The 23,923-nt window shown below is 36.8% G+C and overlaps 1 protein-coding gene across 3 annotated transcripts in view; it reads right to left on the bottom strand.

Moving 5' to 3' along the window:
- The window catches only part of SMCHD1 (structural maintenance of chromosomes flexible hinge domain containing 1), a 157,484-nt gene that overhangs the window by 115,334 nt on the left and 18,227 nt on the right, over positions 1-23,923 (bottom strand). For all 3 annotated transcript variants that reach the window (XM_057313253.1, XM_026496043.4, XM_057313255.1), the window contains 3 exons: positions 6,308-6,422; positions 6,070-6,189; positions 1,643-1,809 (listed from right to left, as the gene is read on the bottom strand). In XM_057313253.1, the coding sequence (XP_057169236.1) occupies positions 1,643-1,809; positions 6,070-6,189; positions 6,308-6,422 (402 nt within the window). The remainder of the gene's footprint in view (positions 1-1,642; positions 1,810-6,069; positions 6,190-6,307; positions 6,423-23,923) is intronic.

The raw sequence follows: 23,923 nt of genomic DNA, 5'->3' as shown, positions 1-23,923 counted from the left end.
TTACAATAATACATGCAGAAAGAATGTTATAATTAGCTTAACAGATAGGTTTCAAAGAACGGTTAAAATAATATGTTATTCTTTGTTAGAACAAGATTATATTCTAATGTGCTATGTACACTGAGTTCCTTTGGTTAAAAGAAATAATTACAAAATAGCTAATGAAATACAGACTTAGAGAATAAAAATTCACAAGTCTTATTTAAAATTATTGGGTTACAGTCAATAAACATCAATATTCCGCAAGAGACAAGGTACTTCTAAGATAAAATTATTTTCTGGGCACCTAGGTGGCTCAGTCGGTTAAATGTCTGCCTTTAGCTCAGGTCATGATTCCAGGGTCCTGAGATCAAGTTACACATTGGGCTTCCTGCTTTTCCCTCTAACCCTCCCCCTGCTTGTGCTCTCTCTCACACTCTCTCAAAAAAAATCTTAAGAATAAAAAAATAAAATTAACTAAAATAAAATTATTTTTCTATAAAAGAAAAAAATTTAAACTGTCAGCATACATTTATAAATAAAATAAAGAATAACCACAATTAAGTGCTAACCTTTTGGGTAAATGTGAAGAAATACTGTTTAAAAAATGTGAATTTTGGGGGCACCTGGCTGGCTCGGTTGGTGGAGCATACAACTCCTGATCCCAGGGTTTTGAGTTAGAGCCCTACGTTGGGAGCAGAGATTACTTAAAAATAAAATCTTATTAAAGAAAAAAGTTAATTTCGTGCAGATGTACCCATTTTTGTAAGACTCAGTAATGTGGACTAATGCAAATTACTGAAACAATCCAGTAAATAGTATTTGCTATATAACTATAGAAAAAAAACTAAGAATCATTAAATATTCTAATGATTTGCTCTAACGGAATATGTTATACCCTCTAAAAATTTTCCTGGAATAATATACAAAGATTTATTTTCAGTACTATTAATATGTCATATGGGCACATTTGCATATATTATTTTAATAGATTTCATGCATTCATTTGTTAAGCATCTACTATTTAACAGGAAACACTAGGGATATAGCAGTGCATAACAAAAGACATTCCAATGGGGGAAGGCAGACAAAAAAATGAAAATACATGGTATGGAAGATTAGGATAGGTGTTATAGAGAAGCAGCACGGAAGGGGAATATGAAAGTGATGGTACTGGGGCGCCTGGGTGGCACAGCGGTTAAGCGTCTTGCCTTCGGCTCAGGGCGTGATCCCGGCGTTATGGGATCGAGCCCCACATCAGGCTCCTCCGCTATGAGCCTGCTTCTTCCTCTCCCACTCCCCCTGCTTGTGTTCCCTCTCTCGCTGGCTGTCTCTATCTCTGTCAAATAAATAAATAAAATATTAAAAAAAAAAAAAAGTGATGGTACTGAATTTGATAAATTCTGAAGTTTATTTTAAATTTTATCATAGGTCTTAAAAGCCTGCCCCTCAAATAATGACCAATATGCTACAGGTGATCAATAAATAGTTACAGAATTGGGAACTGTTTTAACGCCAACATTAGAGTACTGGTTTCTGCACTGAAGGGAAGGAAATGAGACAGAAGCAAAGCACGCAGCCAAGAGGTTTCAATGTATTTCTAAATATTTTCTGTCTTAAAAAGAATACATAGCAACATGTCCTGAATCAAGTAATTACTTACGCTAACTGTCTGGTCCAAAGAAGGAAATAATTTTTCAAGTACTGTATATGTTCTTGTTGTACTCCTGTGATAACCACAGCAGTAAAGCTATCTTTTTCCTTCTCCTCTAAGATAAGATGATGTAGAAATCTTTCATCATCATTTGTAATGTGAACAGAATCAGATGGCTAGGAGAGTGAATATAAATACAACAGATTAGATACACTTAATTGTAATATACAAATAACATCTACATTAACTTTTAATATGACTCACTTAGTTTCACCAACAGGCTTCAAAAAACTTGAAAGAAAATAGCCCAAGACAAATTAGCTGAGTATGTGACAATGCTGTGAGAACAGGATAGTTTTAACATAGACTGCTAAACTGGCACACATACAGGAGTACCCTATATCACAATGCTGATTAAATCAATTTTAGAATTATAAATGGTAAGAAACAAAACAAAACAATATATATAAATATACTGAGTTTAAAAATGCTGAAAAAAACTGAGGACACTTACCCTAGGATGGAATGAGTCCTTGCTTGGGATACCTATCACTTAACTTGGTCAGGACAAATAAATGCCCAGCCCTCCTTGTTCCAGAAAACTGGGACATAGCCTGAACCCAGCTGGCTTAGCCCAAGGGCACTGTGTTTAAGAGGGAATAAAATACTCCTGGACCCTAGTCCACTTTCAGAGATTATCTATAGCTTGCTTAGAAGGGAAGTGGGGAGCGGGAAAGAGTAAGGAGTGTTTGAGGTAAGAATTACAAATGTCTCGATTTTTACTCTAAGTCTTTATATGTTGAAATTACATGCATATATATGCACGTATATACTATGTATGTTGCTATATACATAAAAGCTTTTAAGGATACACATCAAACAATTATATCTAGGAAACTGGTTGATATTTTTAAATAAACATATATTACCACTTCTTAAAAATAAAAACAAACCCTCCAAAACCATTCCAATGCATCCCTATACACTAACTAATATTACAGCTACAACATACAGTATACAAGTAACATTTGATAAGCTTTGAGAGCTAGTGGTTTAGTTTGAGTTTACTAGTGATGCACGTTCATTACCAAATACTTATCGAGCACCTTCTAAGTTCTACGACTCAAGATGGGCACAAGGAAGATAGAGTTAAATAAGACCAGTGCCCTTCTTCCCTACAAATTCTGATAGATGAGAAACAAATGATTACAAAACAATGTGCCATTATAAAGATATGAACCAAGAGCTACAGAGTTAAAAAGAGGGTGACATTTACCCAGCACATGACTAGAACATTCCAGTCCAATGAGAACATGAAGCCTTTGAGAGTATAAGGCAAACAAGGTAGTTTAAAGTATATGATAAATAATGATGAAAGAGGAGTCTGGAATGGCTGAATCAAGCAGTGAAAATGGATGGAAGAGAGGGTAGATGAAAAACTATTTTAAAAGACAGAACTGAATGATGAATAATTACCAAGGATTACAATTACTAACTACTTGGCCAGGGGATGCTGTTAATTGCGAAGGGTAGTTGGGGGAAAACTGGGAAGAGGAAAGAACAGAAAAGGTTTGTAGATAGTATCTGATTTCAGATGTACCAAAAGTGAGATATTCATGGAACATCTGGGGAAAAGCATCTAACTGAAATCGGAAATGAGTGTGCCAGATACGATCAGCTGGTATTCAGCACCCATTCATCCCACCTTTCATTGTCCCTTCTTGGACTGCAGAGAATGGAAAGCCAAAAGTCTACTTTTCAGACTCCCTTACACTTTAGGTTGTGGATGCAAATTAGGTTTCACCAATGAGATGTAGTAGCGAAAGATTTAGAAGGGGTAAATGAGACAAAGGCCATTTCCTGAGATTTCCTGAATGTTTTCTGTTATCATGCAAGGTACTGAACAACTGACATCCAGGTTCCGGCTGCAAGTGTTAACACTGATACAGCACTGGTTATAGTCAAAAGGTCTGTGTTTTGGTGTTGGAGGAACTGTGCCAGCAAGACCTTTACAACTCCTGGATCACAGATGAGGCAGGGTGTTTCTAAATTCCTGATCTAGTGGTGGTCCTCCAGCTACATGATTATAGCAGATGTTGCAGCATCCCTTGAAGGTCAATTTGGAGTGTCTCAGTATTCTATGAGGCTGAGCGAAGAGTTCATTCCTAGTCCTTCAAATAATCAAGCAAGCATCTAATTCCCCTTATTAAATGCTTTTCTGTTTGAAGCGTCTAGAATGATTTGTTTCCTCAATGAAGTCCAGCCTGATTCAACGTCTCAATCTTAAAAGTCTTGACAAGAAACACAGATTTGAGAACAGCTGGTATTAAGTGGCCTATATACTGCCCCCTAGAAAAAGCAAGACTCCTGGTTGTAAATTAAGAACCACCAACTCTGTACACAAGATTGTGTATAACAGTTGGAGAAGACAAAAAGTAGGCTGGAAAAGACTGGTCAGAAAAAAGAAAAGGACCGGGGCCCATCAGTACCCATGAGATGTTTCTTGGCACAAATTAAGCACAAATCACAGGAAAAAATTGCAGAAATGATGACCCAAGAAATATTAGTTCTATCCAAGCTTTATAATACCTATACAGTTTTGAAAATCACTTATTAAATTCTCAATTCCTATTTTTCACTTGTTTTGACATGGCAAATATTTCCACAAATATACCTTATAGGGCTTTGTGACGGTAACATAAAATGAAAAAGATGAAATACTATTATGTAAACATAATAAGACGTGTAAATTGTGTAATAAATGTGACAAATTTAAAAACGGAAAAAGCGGGATGAGCAAAATGAAGAAATTTCCTGGACAGAGGAGAATGCTAAGTTATACAAAAAAAAGTGGCTTAAAAATACCAAAAAAAAAAAAAAAATTCAGCCCATTTCATAAAGGTATTATTTTCACCTGTCAAACTGCCAGCATTTTGCTGCCTTTCCCTCCACTCCACTTTTTAAAAACAAGGAAAGTATCAGATAGGCACTTCCATAAACTGTTTTGGGGAGTGTATTTGATTTGGGTTTAACCTTTTAGAAAAAACAATTTGTAATCCACACCGTGAACATTTAAAAAGTTCAAATTCATTGTCACACTTTTAAAATTCTATAACCTATATGAAGAAAAAACTAATCTGGCCAAATGTTATGCAAAGACATTCATAGCAGTGTCTTTATTCATAATTATAATAAAACCTTTAAGTAAGTTAAATGCTCAACACAATAAATTACAATACATTCAGACAAAATACTATGAACCTATTAAAAGTGTGTGTTTACAAAAATATTTCGTAAAATGGAGAAATACCCAAAATGTTAAAAAACGTGGGCTCAAAAATATAAATATATTTTAAGAAAGTAAGTACACGAAGGAGATTAAGAGTACACTTTTTTCCCAACTCGAGATGCCAATAAGGAGGTTTTATTTTAATTTCAGTGTTACAGTGTTACATTAGTTTCAGCTAAGTGTACCCTTCTCTCAATGAGCACTGAGTAATACATGGAATTGTTGAATCACTATACTGGTACACCTGAAGCTAATACATAACATTGTATGTTAACAAAACTGGAATTAAAATAAAAAACAAACAAAAAACAAAACCCTGTAAGCATATAATAAAAAAGTTAGACTAGAAATTCAACTAGAAATTTCTTCCCAGAATTTGAGACAATTTTTATTTAAGTTTCCTACACATTTTTTACAACTTGTTTTAGAATCAGGGAAGAATTTAAGAAGCTCGAAATTACTTTAAAATAAAGATTTTAGGGGCACCTGGCTGGCTCAGTGGGTATAGCATGTGACTCTAAATCTCCATGTGGTGAGTTCAAACCCCACGTTGGGCACGGAGCCTACTTAAAAATAATAATAATTTTTAAAAACATTAAAAAAATTCTAAAATGTTTCAAGTGGAGAAAAGCTGAATAATACAATAAATACTATATACTCACCACCACAACCCAAATTTGTTAACATTCTGCTCACTAAAATTAGAATCTGAATGCAAATTTCTAACAGAAATAAATCACTCGTTTACTTCTCTGAAGCTCTGATTTCCTAAAAGCCTATTATCCTATAACTGTTTTCTACTCTAACTTGAAATTGTTAGACCAAAAAAGATTTAAAAATGCAATGTCAGTGTAAGGAAAAAAGTTTACAATCTTATGAGCAATTTCCAGCAAGCTAGCTTTATGAGACAAGTTGGTGGCTTCCAGCATGAAGGCTTCCAGTATGAAAGAGCATGTAAACAGTCAATTTTGCTTTTCACATGACTAAAGGAAAAAGATGAAAATTAACACAATTTAAAAATGCCACAGCTTCAAGTTTTTAAAGCAACAGTGTAAGTATCTCGGACAGAAACTGAAAAAAAATTCTTGTCTCTATCATCTGTCCAACAGTAACAACTTTATAATTAAGGAGTTAAAATGTATCATACCTTTCTGTTTCTAATATATCCACTATATATTGCCTCTTTATTTTTCTCCTTCTTCTCAAAATCTTCTTTAGAAAGCACAAGTTCATGAACATCTTGGGAATCTGCAGGTTTGCTTATCATCTGTTAAATATTAAAAAGTACTTTAAAAATTCCTAAAAGTTAAACTGGTTAACACACTTAGAATCAACCTCAAAATATTTTTAATCAACTTTCATTTATAAGAAACCTTTTTACTTACTCTGGCTGATTGTCCAACAAAGAAAACAGCCTGCTTGCCCCCAACACCAAAATAGGAAATATCACTATTTAAACTGCGTGGCACTGGTACTGGACGAACATATCCTGAATGATCACTAAAATAAAACATTAATGCAGTGATTTTAAACAGGTTACTTAGGTACCAAACGAAATTGTTATAGAACTTTATTAAGTGTTAATAAAATGATCTCCAAGCTAGAAAACACCCTTATTCAAGGTAAAGGAATCAGAGCCCAAAGTCAAGATATCATCTAATCCAGCAGTTCTCAAAATATATTCCCCAGACCAGCTGTTATTAGCATCACCAAAAAACTCAAGAAATGCATATTCCTGGGCCCACCTTACTAAATCAAACTCTCTCAAGCAAACAAGACTAAATAAATACCTGTATCCTTATCTATCCTACTGCCCCTACAATAGTCCCTTCAAAATTGTTTACTGCCTCAAAACTAAAATATTCTCTGAAGGATACAGAATTACAGCAAAGACATTCTTACTTCCAGGTATCATCACAAAAGAATCTCTTATGGAACCATTAACAATACTCTGGAAAGTAGGTATCCCTGGTCTCTCAAAATACAGGCTAGGTGTCCAGGGACACCATTTCCCAATATCAGACAGAAACAGAACTGGGGGTAAGGCCAGAACCGCTATTACAGTCAATGGAAAAGCTAAGCACCAGATGTGGCATAACTGGAAAGAATTAGAAAACACAAAGATATATTCAAAGAACTTTCCCATTAGAAATAAAAAAAGAAAAGGAACAGAAAATATCAAAGTGGGTTTAAAAGACATGAGGGACTAAAGGAAAATACCTCACACAAGTGTAGTACTGGAAAGAAGAGAGGAGAAAATGGGAAAAGCTACAAATATTGGTTGACAGAAGCTGGAGAGTGCAGAAAAATAGGGAGAGGTTGTAAAAGAATGCAAACTCTCAGCTGTAAGATGAGTAAGGTCTGAGGGAGAATCTAGCCACTAACACTCTACTGTATAACTAAAATGTGCTAAGAGAATAAAACTTAAAAATGCTCTCACCAAAAAAAAAAAAAGCTAAATATGTAAGGTAATGAATGTGTCAATTAACAAGAGGGAAGGAATCCTGTTTAAAGGAAAACCAGAATACAATTAGATATTTAATATACGTCAATGTAAAATGTTTAAGAACAAAAGATCAAGACAGTAAATGGCATGGATATTATTGCTGTGATGTACTAATATTGTATGTGAAGTGGTATAATATTACTTGAGACAGACTAAGACAAATTAAAGATATACATTTTGAATCCTAAAATTATCAGTAAAACAAGAGTAACAACTAGTAATCCAACAAAGGAAAGAAACAAAATAGAATTACACACACACAAAACACTTAATTTGAAATAAGGCAGAAAAAAAAAATCAGGAACAAACATAGCAATAACTGCAGTGAATGTAACTGGTCTAAATACCCCACGTAAAAGGCAGAGATTGTGACATTTTAAGACACAACTATATGCTGCCTAATATAAAGTGATACGTTAAAAAGTTGAAAAAAGAGTTAGTATCTTAACACTAATGTAAAGAAAGCTGGAGTAGCTATAGAAACATCAAACAAAGTAGATAGAAGATTATCACCAGGATATGAAGAACAATAAAAAACAAATAATGGGTAAATTAATAGACCACTCTTTTCCTCTTGAGTTTTTAAAATTAGACTGCTGAAATCAAAATAACACTATTTGATATGGTTCTCAATGTATACAGAGGTAATACTTAAGAAAACTAAATTACAGGGCGCCTGGGTGGTTCAGTTGGCTAAGTGTCTGCCTTCGGCTCAGGTCCTGGGATCCATCCCCACATCAGGTTCCTTGCTCAGCCAGGAGTCTGCTTCTCCCTCTCCCTCTGCCCTGTCCGCCCCCTCCCCTCCCCTGCCCTGGCCCATGCTCTCTCTAATAAATGACTAAAATCTTAAATAAACAAAACAAAACCTAAATTATAAATGGGAGAGAGTGAAGGGACCTAAATAATTTGGAAATATTTCAATTCATTTTAAGTGGTAAAATATCTTCACTAGTACAATGTAATGTTTTGTATATAATACAGTATTCCCTAGAGCAATCCCTAAAAAAAAAAAAAACCAAAAAATAAAATCACTTTATAAAGAAAATAGTAAAATATGGAATAGTAAAATATATTCAAGTAATCCATAAAAAGGTCAGAAAAGAAAAATGAAAAATAAAGGGAATAGAAGTTATAACACACTTAAGTCCTAATATACATATCAATTACAGTAAATGTAATGATGCAAATACACTAAACTGGCAGAGTGACACATAAAAAAAGTGACTCCACTATATGCTGTTTCACAAGAAACTCATTTCAAATATAATGATACAAGTAGGTTAAAAGAAAATGGATGAGAAAAGACATACCAGGCAAACATGAATGAAAAGAAGAGCTGATGGATATCACATAAAATACACTTCAGAGCAAGAAAAGCACCAGGGACAGAAGAGTATTACATAATGATAAAAGGATGCACTTACCAAGAATTCATACAAGAATTCAAATCTGTGTATACACAAAATAACACAAGTTCAAAATACACAAAGCAAAAATTCAGAGAACTGAAAAAAGAAATAACACACCTACAAGTAAGTGGGGAACTTCAATATCCCTATCTTAGTCACCACCACATAGAAAACCAGAAAGGATATAAAAGAAATAAATAATAACATCAACCAACGGAATCAAACTGGCATTTACAGAACACTCCTCTCTACAACAGAATGCATATTCTTTTCAAGAACACACAGAAAATTCCCCAAAACAGATATATTCTGGAGCACAAAACAAATCTTGACAAATTTAAAAGAGTATATATAGAGTATGTTCTCTGACCATAATAAAATCAAACTAGACATCAACATAAAGATAAGAGGAAAGTATGTTAAGAACACTTGGAAACTGAATTAACATATTCCTAAAACAATCTATGGATCAAAGAACAAGTTGCAAAGGAAATAAAAAATACACCAAACTGTAGGAATATGAATATATACAGCATTATCAAATCTTGGGATGTAGTGAAAGTAGCTCTTAAAAGAAAATTTATAGGGGCACCTGGGTGGCTCAGTTGGTTAAGTGTCTGACTCTTGATTTGGGCTCCAGTCATATCTCAAGGTTTTGAGATCGAGCCCTGAGTCAGGCTCCACACTGGGCATGGAACCTGCTTAAGATTCTCTTTCTCTCTCTCTCCCTCTGCCCCTCCTCCTACTTCCCTCTCTAAAAAAATAATAATAAAAGAAAGAGAGAGACAAAGAAAATTTATACCACAAAATATTCATCTTAAGATTATGGATTTGAGACTTGTCTAAGATTCCACTCCTCAAGATGTTACAAATAAAGCAAAATGAACCCAAAGCAAGGACATAAATAAAGAGCAGAAATCAAAGAATTTGAAAACAGAAAAAGAATTTAAAACCAGAAAAAAAATTTTTAATTTATCGAACATTGTTTCTTTGAAAACGTTACCAACAACTATACATTAACAAACTTGAAAGTTTAATGAAATAGACTAACTTTAAGTAAAATATAACTTACCAAAACTAAGTCAGTAATAGCCCATTCTTATAACTCTATTTACAAAATCAAAAAAGAATTAAAATTCCTCCTGCAAGAAGCTTAACAGACCCAAATGGCTTCCAAAGTAAGTTTTAAAACTCAAACTTAAAAAAAAAAAAAAAAACTCACACTTTCATAAGTGATGGAGGTATGAATAAATAAATATAATCTCTCTAGAAAACAATTTGCTGGGGCACCTGGGTGGCTCAGTCAGTTAAGCATCTGCCTTAGGGTCAGGTCATGATCCTGGAGTCCCAGGATTAAGCAAAGCATCAGGCTCCCTGCTCAGCAGGGAGTCCGCCTCTCCCTCTGTTCTTCCCTCACCCCCAGCTCCTGCACTCTCTCTCACTCGCCCACTCTCTCTCTCAAATAAATGAATAAGATCTTTAAAACAACAACAATTTGACATTACCTTGTATATTGGAACTTTCATCTTTACAACCCGCAAGCTCCCTTCTAGATACCTAAGAACTTATGTAGATTTGGACTAGCAAACATACATTAACACTGTGTAACAGCATACACACACTCACACACAATTATACAACTTATAAGACAGTACTACTCATAATGCTAAATGTGTAGGGGAAGCCAAATGCCCACTGACTGGAGACTAGATAAATACAGCATAATTTCTTTTAAATATACACAAAAGAATATTTTATGGTTACGAAAAAAAATAAACCACAGACCCACACAAAGTTGAAATCTTAGTAACCTAATATTAAGTGACAATAGAAGTCCCTTGTAGAACTACATATAGTACGATTATCCTTTTATGCAGCATCAAAAAATAAGTAAAATTAGGTTTTTATAAAATAAAGAAATAGGGACGCCTGGGTGCCTCAGTCACTTGAGCATCTGCCTTCGGCTCAGGTCATGATCCCAGGGTACTAGGATCAAGTCCCGCATCGGGCTCCTTGCTCAGCGAAGAGCCTGCTTCTCCCTCAGCCTACCACTCCCCCTGCTTGTGCTCACTCTGTCTCTGTCTCTGTCTCTCTCTCTGACAAATAAATAAATAAATAAAATAAAATCTTAAAAAAAATAAGGAAATGAAAACAATTCAAGATAGTGATTAACTCTGGTGGGGAGAAAAAACAGAACAAGGGACGAGCACATAAATGTACATTAGGGAAAATGTGCAACTTACTGGTTTGGGTGGTAAATTCTGGTTATTCAAGCTTATTAAATTTTTCAATAAATAAACCTTAAAAAATACAACACCTGAATTGATGAACTGTTATAAATCAAAAATTGTAATTAATCAAATTCTATGAACCTAATGTCTATTAAGAAAAGTAAGTAAATGGGTTCAGGGCGCCTGGCTGAAGCACTCAATCCTTGCTCTTGAGGTTGTGTGTTTAAGCTCCACACTGGGTGCAGAGATAACTTAAAAATAAATTTTTTTTTAAAAAAGTAAATGATTCTAAGACTTTAATTACTATGGCAATACTTCTAGGAAATAGGCCAAAAATACTATCTTAAAACATATGTGAACTATATAAAAGTTTAGAGAGAGAGGAGCTCAGAGATAAAACACACACATACTTAAATTAATTCAAAACTAAGAAATTCTGTTCACTGATAAGGAATGGACACAGTCACCAGGAAGTAAGTCTCTCTTTCAACCCAAACCATCCATGTAAACCTAACCTAGGCAAAAACCCTATCATGGCAAGTAAGGTTGAGACTACAACTTTCCAGTAGGTTTCAGACTTCTGTAATTAAGTCCAGAAAATTTTCTGTATTCACACTCAAGGGTTATATAAATACCCCTTCGTGAAGGTAAGGAGAAGAGGAAGATAATCTAAGGCCTTAAGATAAATCTTGCATTATAGAAGCAATCCTCTGGAGAATTTAGAAAGTCACCTGCCTCAGAAATAAATTCACACCACGGTCCAAAAGAATTTCAAAAAACATCTCAATCGTACACTTGATACAATGTAAAATGACACTATCTTTCTGAAATAAGTGTATCCCATTAGAAGAGAGAAACAAAATCTGAAAGGAAACCAAACACAAAAGGTGTTGAAAGTAAGAAAAAGGAACAGGCGGTGTAATCAAATTAGTAAAAGAAACTAAAAACAATATAAGTGGTTGCCAGGAAATAGGGCAGAGTGACTACATATGTATATTTGTATCTCACTGTCTCAAATCCACCAAAGGGAATAACCCCACAACTAAAGGTTCACCTCCAACAAACTGACAAATGGCCACAGATCCCTATTAGAACTTCTGGAATAAATTTGTGTGACACAACAAAAATAACCAAATTAAAGTAGGAGGTCTAAATGTTACATACTCATTCTCTGAATTCAAATAACACAAATATCAAGGTCAATGAAAGCTCATCTTAATTCAGAGATACACTGAAGACAAAGGAGCTTTTTCTTTAGGAAAATTAGGGAAAATCCTGAGAAGGGTCCATTTCTACAACCTAAAAAATGGCATTGGAAGTGGGCCATGTGGCATAGTATTTTTACCACTGGCTCCCTAAGTTGAGAACCTTTTAATTGCTACGCAAGTTGAAAGTGCAGAAAGAACCACTAATCCAACACACATCTGAATTATGCCCACCCGGGAGACCTAACTAATGTCATACTTCTTCATTCCACAAAATAATTAAATGAACACGCAGTATTACAATTATGTTCTAGGTATCTAATTTAACTTCTAAGGCAATGATTATAACAGAGACTAAGTGATGATGATTTTCTAGGTACATGTAATGATTGCAGGTTATAAAATCATTTTCTAGGTACAAGTAATGTTCTACATGATAAGAGAGGTTTGGATTACACAGATGAATGCTTATGTCAAAAACCAGTTAAGAGAGGGAGCACTTCCATAAAGGTAGAGTAAGGACCTATGAAAACCCACTCATTCATAAAATCATTGAAAACATCTGAAAACATTGTCAAAATCAACATTTTCAGAACTCTAAGTATTAACCAAAGGCTTGGAACAATCCAAGGAGTGTTTATTGAAGATACACAGCTAAATCTCAGTAAGAACAGTGAGCTCTGTGATGTTTTAACATGCCCTATCCCATTTTCTTCTCATCAGCTCCACAGAAGCCTTGAAAACTGACAGCCCTGAAATCATGGTGAAAACCAGCCACCCAGGTAGGAGTCACTGGAGTAAATTTGGAGTTCCCTCAAAGCCCCTTCCCCACACACCTGTCATTATTAGATTTCTCTGACCGATCCCTAGGAACCTCCACTTGTAGGCTTTGTCTTTACTTGACCTAATTCAGAACTTGCTCCCTGTGAACCACTTTTTCCACTGGGTCATTTGTCAAAAAAAAACAACCAGTGGCAATTGTTTATGATCATAGCTGACTAAGGCAATGAAAACAATCTAGAGAAAATAAAAATCTGGCCAAAAACTTACAAGGAAAAGCTGGAGAATGAGAGGTCCATAGTGGTTTTTAAAAGCTCCAGCACAGGTTTAAAGGGAGGCAAGACAGTAGATGAGTAGGAGACCTCGTTTCATCTGGTCCCTTGAATTCAGCTAGATAACTATCAAATCATTCTGAACACCTATGAATTCAACCTCAGATATAAGAAAAGAATTGCTGAAACTCTACAAATAGAAAAGCAACCACTTTTTGCAAGGTAGGAGGTATACAGAAGTGAATCTAAGGGGAGATAGCTGAAGACAAAGGGCAGGGAGAGGAAGCCTCCGTAAGCTAGCTACCAGAAAGTGATATAGCCCCAGATCACAAAATTGGAACCTTTAGAAATCTGCTCCAGTGAGAGACGTCCCTGCCTGAAAGGTGCTCAGGTGGTGAAGTGGGGCAGAATCCTAGGTGGGACAGTGTGGTCTCAAGATCCCTGGGGTCACAGAAAGAATGGGTGCGTGAGCCGGCAGTTTCCAAGCACTGGAGGAGGGAAACTGGTTTCATTCAGCGAGGCTGGAAGGGGGCTCTCAGCTCGGTTTGCCATAAACCGCAAACTGCAGCATGATCCAGCAACAGCCCTCCACGCAGGCAGGCCCTGCAAAGGGCAAAAATGTGGTGACACTCCTGCTTCCCCTGGAGAGGATCGGTGCCAGTGGGCAATGCACACAAAAGGGAGGACCGCTCATCCCTGAGGGTTTACTGAAGGGGGGGGTGGCCAGAAACCTTCAGCTCTGGGGCTGGAGATAGAGCATGGCCATTTTTGTTTTCATCCTCTCAAGGCGCGGAAAGCCTTCAGGGAACCAAAGACACATAGAGCAACCAGAAACAGCTTACACTGAGCCCAGCCCCCTGGCAAGGGGCAGTACAACTCCACCCTAGCAAAGACACCTGAGAATCAGCCCAACAGGCCCCTCCTATAGAAGACCAACTGGAGCAACAGGTGAACACCAAGATTTCGTAGCACACAGGCCTGCAAAACTCCAGTGCTAGGAGAAAATAGTATACAGAATTCGAGGTTTTTTCTCATGATTCATTTATCTTTCAGTACAAAATTTTTTTCTTTTTTTCCTGTTCAACAGGTTTCTTATTTAATCAGCTGTTTTTAAGTCTTTTTTTAACTTTCGTTTTTTACTTTTACATTTTATAGGTATATGCTTCATTTTTTGGCTTCCTTTCACTGTATTTAATTTTATTTTTGTATATATATGTAAATTTTGCTTTCTTTAAAATTTTGGGATTTAGTGTCTCCTAACAGACCAAATACACCCAAGGACAAAGTGGATTACCCTGTTGTGTCCACTTGGGGGATCATATTCTCTCTTCCCCACCCTCCTTTTTTTTCTTTTCCTTTTCTTTTTTGGTTTCTGACCTCTTCAGATTTGTCTAGTATGTATTTTGTTTGGGTCATGGTTGACATTTTTTATCTTGTTCTCTTGTTCATCTATTCTTTGGGCAAAATGACTAAAAGGAAGCATTCACAACAAAAGAAAGAACCAGAGGTAACACTCTTTGGCACAGATCTAATGGATATGAATATAAGTAAAATGTCAAAGCTGGAATTCAGGAAAATGATTACAGAGTTACCAGCGGGCCTTGAAAAAAGCATAAAGACACTAGAGAATCTCTCAGTGCAGAAATAAAATATAATCAGGCTGAAATTAAAAATTCTTTAACTGAGATGCAATCTAAAATGGATGCTCTAACAGCTAGGGTAAATCAGGCAGAAGAGAAAGTAAGTGACAGAGAAGACAAGCTGATGGAAGGGAAGGAAGCTTTAGAAAAGAGAGAAACAACAAATGGACCTTCGAGAAATCAGTGATATCATAAAGCAAAACAATATTAGAATTACTGGGGTCCCCGAAGAGGAAGAAGAAAGGGGGAGCAGAAGGTACATTATAGCAAATCATAGCTAGGAACTTCCCTAATCAGGGAAAGGAAACAGGCATTCAAGTCCAAGAAGTAGAGAAGACCCCTGTTTGAAATCAATAAAAACAGATCAACAACCCAATATATAATAGTGAAGCTTGCAAATTTCAAAAATAAGGAGAAAATCCTGAAAGCAGCCCTGAACAAGAGGTCCTTAACCTACAAGGGTAGAAACATAGGCTGGCAACAGACCTATCCACAAAGACACGGCAGGCCAGAAAGGGCTGACATGATATATTCAGGATACTAAATGAGAAAAACATGCAGCCATGAATACTTTATCCACCAAGGCTGTCATTCAGAATGGAAGGAGAGATAAAGAGCTTACAGGAAAAACAAATTAAAAGACTTTGTGACCACTAAACAAGCCCTGCAGGAAATATTAAAGGGGATCCTGTAAACAAAGAGCATGCCCAAAAGTGACACAGACCAGAAAGAAACAGAGACAATCTGCAGAAACAGGGACTTTACAGGTAATACAATGGTACTAAATTCTTATCTTTCAATAGTTACTCTGAATGTAAATGGGATAAATGCTCCAATCAAAGGAACCAAGGTATCAGATTGGATAAAAAAGTAAGACCCATCCATATGCTATCTACAAGAGACTCATTTTAGACCTCCAGATTGAAAGTGAGGGGATGGAGAACCATTTATCATGCTAAAGGACATCAAAAGAAAGCTGGGTAACAATCCTCATATTAGAAAAATTAGATTTTAAACCAAAGACTGTAGCAAGGGATAAAGAGGGACACTGTATCATACTTAAAGGGTCTATCCAACAAGAGGATCCAACAAATATAAATATTTATGCTAAATTGGGGGCAGCCAATTATATAAACCAATTAATAACCAAATTAAAGAAACATTGATAATAATACAATAATAGCAGGGGACTTCGACACCCCACTCACAGCAATGGACAGATCATCTAAGCAGATCAATAAGGAGACAAGAGCTTTAAATGACACACTGGGCCAGATGGATTTCACAGATATATACAGAACATTCTATCCTAAAGCAACAGAATAAACATTCTTCTCGAGTGTACATGGAATATTTTCCAGAATGGATAACATACTGGGTCACAAATCAGGTCTCAAACAATACTAAAAGACTGGGATTATTCCCTGCATATTTTCAGACCACAATGCTTTGAAACTTGAAATCATTTACAAGAGGATATTTGGAAGGAACTCAAACACGTGGAGGTTAAAGAGCACCCTACTAAAGAATGAATGGGTCCACCAGGAAATTAAAGAATTTTAAAAAATTCATGGAAACAAATGAAAATGAAAACTATTTAAAACCTTTGAAATACAACAAAGCTGGTCCTAAGAGGGAACCACACTACAATACAAGCCTTTCTCAAAAAATTAGAAAAGTCTCAAATACACAAGCTAAACTACACCTAAAGGAGCAGGAGAAACAACAGCAAATAAAGCCTAAACAAGCAGGACAAGAGAAAAAATAAAGTAAGAGCAGAAATCAATGAAATAGAAACCAAAAGAACATTAGAACAGATCCAAAAAACTAGAAGCTGGTTTTTTGAAAGAATTAATTAAGATCGATAAACCCTAAGACTTATCAAAAAGAAAAGAAAAGGACCCAAATTAATAAAATCATGAATGAAAAAGAAGAAATCATGACCAACACCAAGGAAATACAATTTTAAGACCATATTATGAGCAACTATATGCAAATAAATTAGGGAATCTGGAAGAAATGGATGTATCGCTGGAAACTTATAAACTACCAAAACTAAAACAGGAATAGAAAACCTGAACAGACCCATAAACATAAAGGAAACTGAAAAAGTAATCAAAAATCTCCCAAAAAACAAGAAAGAGTCCAGGGCCAGATGGCTTCCCAGGGGAATTCTACCAAACATTAAAAAAAATCTAATACCAATTCTTCTGAAGCTGTTTCAAAAAATGAAATGGAAAGAAAACTTCCAAGAAACTCTTTTTGTGAGGCCAGTAGCAAAACCAGACAAGGACCACATGAAAAAGAATTACAGACCAATATCCCTGATGAACATGGATGCAAAAATTCTCAACAAGATACTAGCCAACAGGATCCAACAAGACATTAAAAGGATTATTCACCACGATCAAGTGGGATTTATTCCGGGCTGCAAGGTTGATTACATCAGCAAATCAATCAACATGATAGATCACATTAATAAAAGAAAGGACAAGAACAGTATGATCCCCTTAACCGATGCAGAAAAACCATTTGACAAAATACAGCATCCTTTCTTGTTTAAAACTCTCCACAGTATAGGGATAGAGGGAACATACCTCCATATCATAAAAGCCATCTATGAAAAGCCCACAGGGAATATCATTCTCAATGGGGAAAAACTGAGAGCTTTTCCCTTAAGGTCAGGAACACGACAGGGATGCCCACTCTCACCACTGTTGTTCAACATAGTACCAGAAGTCCTAGCCTCAGCAATCAGACAAAAAGAAATAAGTGGCATTCAAACTGGCAAGGAAGTAGTCAATCTCTCACTCTTCGCAGATGACACGATACTTTATGTGGAAAACCCAAAAGACTCCATCGCAAAATTGCTAAAACTCATACAAGAATTTAGCAACATGGCAGTATATAAAATCAATGCACAGAAATCAGTTACATTTCTATCCACTAACAAAGAGATCGAAGAAAGAGAAATTAAGGAACTGATCCCATTTATAATTGCACCAAAAGCCATAAAGTACCTAGGAATAAACCTAACCAAAAGGGTAAAGGATCTGTACTCTAAAAACTACAGAACACACAGGGGTGCCTGGGTGGCTCAGTCAGTTAAGTGTCTGCCTTCTGCTCAGGTCATGATCTCCGGGTTCTGGGATCTAGTCCCCCATCTGGCTCCCTGCTCAGTGGGGAGCCTGCTTCTCCCTCTCCCTCTACCCTGCTTGTGCTCTCTCTCTTGCTCTATCTCAAATAAATAAAATCTTTAAAAATAAAAATAATTAAAAAAAAACCTATAGAACACTTAGGAAAGAAATTGAGGAAGACACAAAGAAATGGAAAAACATTTGATGCTCGTGGACTGGAAGAAAAAATATTGTTAAAACATCTATGCTACCCAAAGCAATCTATATATTTAATGCAATCCCTATCAAAATACCATTGACATTTTTCACAGAACTAGAACAAATAATCCTAAAATTTGCATGGAATCAGAAAAGACCCCAAATAGCGAAAGAACGTTGAAAAAGAAAACCAAAGCTGATGGCATCACAATGCTGGACTTCAAGCTATATTACAAAGCTGTAGCATTAAGACAGTATGGTACTGGCACAAAAACAGACACACAGATCAATGGAACAGAATAGAGAACCCAGAAATGGACCCACAACTGTATGGTCAACTAATCTTTGACAAAGCAGGAAAGAATACGCAACGGAAAAAGGACAGACTCTCTTCAATAAATGGTGCTGGGAAAATTGGACAGCAACATGCAGAAACATGAAACTTGACCATTTTTCTATACCATACACAAAGATAAACTCAAAATGGATTAAAGACCTAAATGTGAGACAGGAATTAATCAAAATCCTAGAGGAGAACACAGGCAGCAACCTCTCTGTCCTCAGCCACAGCAACGTCTTGCTAGACACATCTCCAAAGGCAAGGGAAACAAAAGCAAAAACGAACTTTTGGGGGGCGCCTGGGTGGCGCAGTCGTTAAGCGCCTGCCTTCGGCTCAGGGCGTGATCCCGGCGTTCTGGGATCGAGCCCCACATCAGGCTCCTCCTCTGGAAGCCTGCTTCTTCCTCTCCCACTCCCCCTGCTTGTGTTCCCTCTCTCACTGGCTGTCTGTCTCTGTCAAATAAATAAATAAAATCTTTAAAAAAAACAAAAACGAACTTTTGGGACTTCATCAAGATAAAAAGCTTCTGCACAGTAAAAGAAACAGTCAACAAAACTAAAGGCAACCTACAGAATGGGAAAAGATAATTACAAATGACATATCAGATAAAGGGCTAGTATAGACCTATAAAGAATTTATTGAACTCAACACTCAAAAAACAAAAAATCCAGTCATGAAATGGGCAGAAGACATTAACAGACATTTCTCCAAAGAAGACATACACATGGCCAACAGACACATGAAAAAATGCTTCACATCACTTGGCGTCAGGGAAATACAAATCAAAACAACAATGAGAGGGACGCCTAGGTGGCTCAGTCGGTTAAGCTCAGGTCGTGATCCCAGGGTCCTGGGATCGAGTTCTGCATCGGGCTCCTTGCTCAGCAGGGAGACTGCTTCTCCGTCTGCATGCTGTTCTCCCTGCTTGTGCTTGCTCTCTCTCTGACAAATAAATAAAATCTTAAAAAGAAAAAAATAAAACCCACAATGAGATACTATCTCACACCAGCCAGAATGGCTAAAATTAACAAGACAGGAAACAACACATGTTGGCAAGGATGCAGAGAAAGGGGAACCCTCTTACACTATTGGTGGGAATGCAAGCTGGTGCAGCCACTCTGGAACAGCATAGAGGTTCCTCAAGCAGTTAAAAATAGAGCTATCCTACGACCCAGCAATTGCACTACTAGGGCTTTGGGGTTTTTTTAAAGATTTTATTTATTTATGTGACAGAGAGAGAGAAAGCCAGCAAGAGAGGGAACACAAGTAGGGGGAGTGGGAGAGGAAGAAGCAGGCTCCCAGAGGAGCAGGGAGCCTGTGCAAGGCTACCGATCCCAGGACCCTGGGATCACGCCCTGGGCCGAAGGCAGACACTTAACGACTGAGTCACCCAGGCACTCCAACCCCAAAGATACAAATGTAGTGATCTGAAGGGGCACCTGCACCGCAATGTTCATAGCAGCAATGTCCACAATAGCCAAACTGTGGAAAGAGCTGAGATGTCCACTGACAAATAAAGATGTGATATACACACACACACAAAATGCAATATTACTCAGCCATCAGAAAGGAAGACTACTTACCATTCACATCAATGTGGATGGAACTGGAGGTTATTAGGCTGAGCAAAATAAGTCAATCAGAGAAAGACAATTCTCATATGGTTTCACTCATATGTGGAATGTAAAAAACAGTGCAGAGGATCATAGGAGGAGGGAGGGAAAACTGAAAGGGAAGTTATCAGAGAGACTCTTAACTATAGGAAACTGAGGGTTGTTGGAGGGGAGGGGGGTAGAGGGATAGGGTAATTGCATGATGGGCATTAAGGAGTACACGTGATGTGATGAGCACTGGGTATTATATGCAATTGATAAATTACTGAACACTAAACCTGAAACTAATGATGTACTATATGTTGGCTAATTGAATTTTAATAAATAATAAAAAATAAAATAAAAGCTCCAACATATTTATGAAAATAGAAAAGATCACACTCATATATAGGACTATAAACACGCTCAAGAAAGCATTCAGAAGGCCCTAATCTCTCATTTCTGGCTGACTTTGAGGTTCTGTGCAAGCAAGAAGTAAAGACTAAGGCGGAGTTGTAAACTTCCTGCCAGAGCATTAAAAACATGCTCCAATATGCAAACAGAATCCCTTGACAAAAGCTGGGAAGACTTAATGGCTCCAGACATTTAGGGAACCTGACCACTAAGCTACACAGAGATTTCAGTGGCAACACAAGATAAAGAATACAGATGCTACAGGAGTGCCTGGACGGCTCAGTTGGTTAAGCATCTGCCTTCAACTCAAGTCACGATCTCAGAGTCCTGAGACTGAGACCCACATCAGGCTCCCTGCTAATGGGGAGTCTGCTTCTCCCTCTCCCGCTGCCCCTCCCCTCCATGATGTTTTCTCTCTCACTGAAATAAATTTAAAATCTTAAAGAAAGAAAGAAGGGGGGGTAATCAGAAGGGGGAATGAAGCATGACAGACTATGGACTATGAGAAACAAACTGAGAGCTTCAGAGGGTAGGGGGGTGGGGGAATGGGATAGGCCGGTGATGGGTAGTAAGGAGGGCACGTATTGCATGGTGCACTGGGTGTTATACGCAACTAATGAATCATTGAACTTTACATCAAATACCAGGGATGTACTGTATGGTGACTAACATATATAATAAAAAAAATATTATTATTAAAAAATAAAATAAAATCTTAAAAAAAAATACAGATGTTAAAGAATTAGTTTAGAGAGTAAGTACACTAACAACAACAAAAAACAGAAGAAACAAACAACAAGCCCTGAGGAGAGGGATGAATCTGATTCCCAGAGCTGCTACACTATATTAAACTGTCTCATTCTCAGCAAAAAAAAATCCGAGCCATGACAAAAATATTAAAGTACAGCCCATATACAGGAAAAACAGCAGTTAAGTATAAATTGTCTTAGAACAGCCCAGACACTAGACTTACTAGACAAAAATTTAAACCAGGTATTTTATAATGCATTCAATGAACAGAAATCATGAAGTAAACAATGAAGTATGAGAACAGTGTTTCACCAAATACAGCACAAGAGACAGAATTTTTTTTTTTAAAAAAGAACCAAATGAGGGGCGCCTGGGTGGCTCAGTCGTTAAGCGTCTGCCTTCGGCTCAGGGCGTGGTCCCGGGGTCCTGGGATCGAGCCCCACATCAGGCTCCTCCGCTATGAGCCTGTTTCTTCCTCTCCCACTCCCCCTGCTTGTGTTCCCTCTCTCGCTGGCTGTCTCTCTGTCAAATAAATAAGTAAAATCTTTAAAAAAAAAAAAAGAACCAAATGAGAGTTCTGCATTTAAAGAAATGAGAACTGAAAAGAAAAATTCAGTTAAGTGGCTCATGAGTAGATCTGATTTGGCAGAAGAATTAGTGAACTTAAAAAAGCAGGTCAATCGAAAGTACTCAGTCTGAGGAACAAAAAGAATGAAGAAAAACGAACAGAACCTCAGAGACCTAAAGGACACCATCAAGCATATCAATATATGTATAATAGGAGTCACAGAAGGAAAGAAGATAAAGATTGTTTGAAGAAATAACGGCCAAAAACTTCCCCAAATGTGATGAAAAACATTAATCTACAAATCCAAAAAGTTCATCCACCACCAAGTAGAATGAACTCAAAAAGACGCAAACCTTGACACATCAGTATCAAACTATTAAAAGCCAGACAAAAAGAATCCTGGAAGCAGACAGAGAGATGAGTCACACACAAGTGATACTCAGTAAGATTAACAGGTGATTCTTCATCAGAAACCATGGAACCAAAGGCAGTAGGCTAACCTATTCAAAGTGTTAAAAAGGAAGAAAACCTATCAACCTTCAAAAACGAAGGAGATAAGGTTAAGATATTTCCAGATAAAGAAAAACTGAAGGAATCTGTTGCTAGTAGATCTGCCCAAAATAGTTACTAAAGACCGTCCTTTTTACAATTCTTCTGATTTAAAAGTGCATAAAGCAGTAACTATAAAACGATGCTGATGCAGTTACAATGCCATTTATATAAAATTAATAACATGAAGGAGTGGGAGGGGAATGAAACCATACAGGAGCAAAGTTTTTGTATATTATTTACAGTAAATTGATATTAATCCAAACTGGATTGTAAGAGGTTAATTTTAATCCCTAGAAAAACAACTAAAAATAGACTAACAACTATTTAAAGTGTATCAGTGACTAGTGAGGGAGAGGGTGAGGGGACACAGAAATGACTTCAATGGCTAAAGGTTTCTCCTGGAGTGATGAAAATGTTCTGGAATCAGTGGTGATGGCTGCACAACTCTGTGACTATATTCAAAGCTACTGAACTGTACAAATTAATAAGGTGAATTTTATGGTATATGAATTGTATGTCCATAAAAAATAAATAAAGTCAAAGAAGATAAGCTTATGATAGACGTGAGCACTTCACTGTTGGTCAATTTCACCTTAAAACAACAGCGGCAGCAGCAGCAGCAGCAAAGACAGATACCGGTATCTATGCTTTAAGCATTAGGAGAAAGTTTACAGATATCTGTACTTTATTTTGGGAAAAAAACAAAACAAAAAAAACCTGAACTGAAGATGAGTAGGGTAGATACGTGGGAAAGCAATGGTCAATGGTAGAAAGTAGGTATGAGTATCTGGGTATTCACTGTAGAATTTCAACTTTCTGTAAGTTCAAAAATGTTCATAAAATGTTGAGGAAAAGAATAGTGCTGAGGAAACACTCAGATCCAGGTTGTGGGCCTTTCTGCAAGTAGCCTGAACTCCACAAAAAAACAGTATCATTAGGGGCGCCTGGGTGGCACAGCGGTTAAGCGTCTGCCTTCGGCTCAGGGCGTGATCCCGGCGTTATGGGATCGAGCCCCACATCAGGCTCCTCCACTATGAGCCTGCTTCTTCCTTTCCCACTCCCCCTGCTTGTGTTCTCTCTCTCACTGGCTGTCTCTATCTCTGTCGAATAAATAAATAAAATCTTAAAAAAAAAAAAACAGTATCATTAAAGACGCAAATGTGACAAATTATTGTAGAATAAAGGCATCCAGAGAGACATGACAAAGGGGGAAAAACCTGAATGCGGACATTATATATTTTGAATCAATGATAAATTTATTGGGTGTGACAGTAGTATTATGGTTATGAGAATGTCCTTGTGAAGGAGATTACACGCTACTGTATTTAGTAGTGAAATGTCATAAAGAACGTAACTTACTTTCAAATGATTTAGGAAGTGAATGTGTACATGCATATAGATAGAAGA

Source organism: Ursus arctos, unplaced genomic scaffold (genome assembly GCF_023065955.2).
Source record: "Ursus arctos isolate Adak ecotype North America unplaced genomic scaffold, UrsArc2.0 scaffold_17, whole genome shotgun sequence".
NCBI lineage: Eukaryota > Metazoa > Chordata > Mammalia > Carnivora > Ursidae > Ursus > Ursus arctos.
The sequence above is the reverse complement of the archived record's forward strand: the minus strand, read 5'-3'. Positions and strand labels throughout refer to the sequence as shown.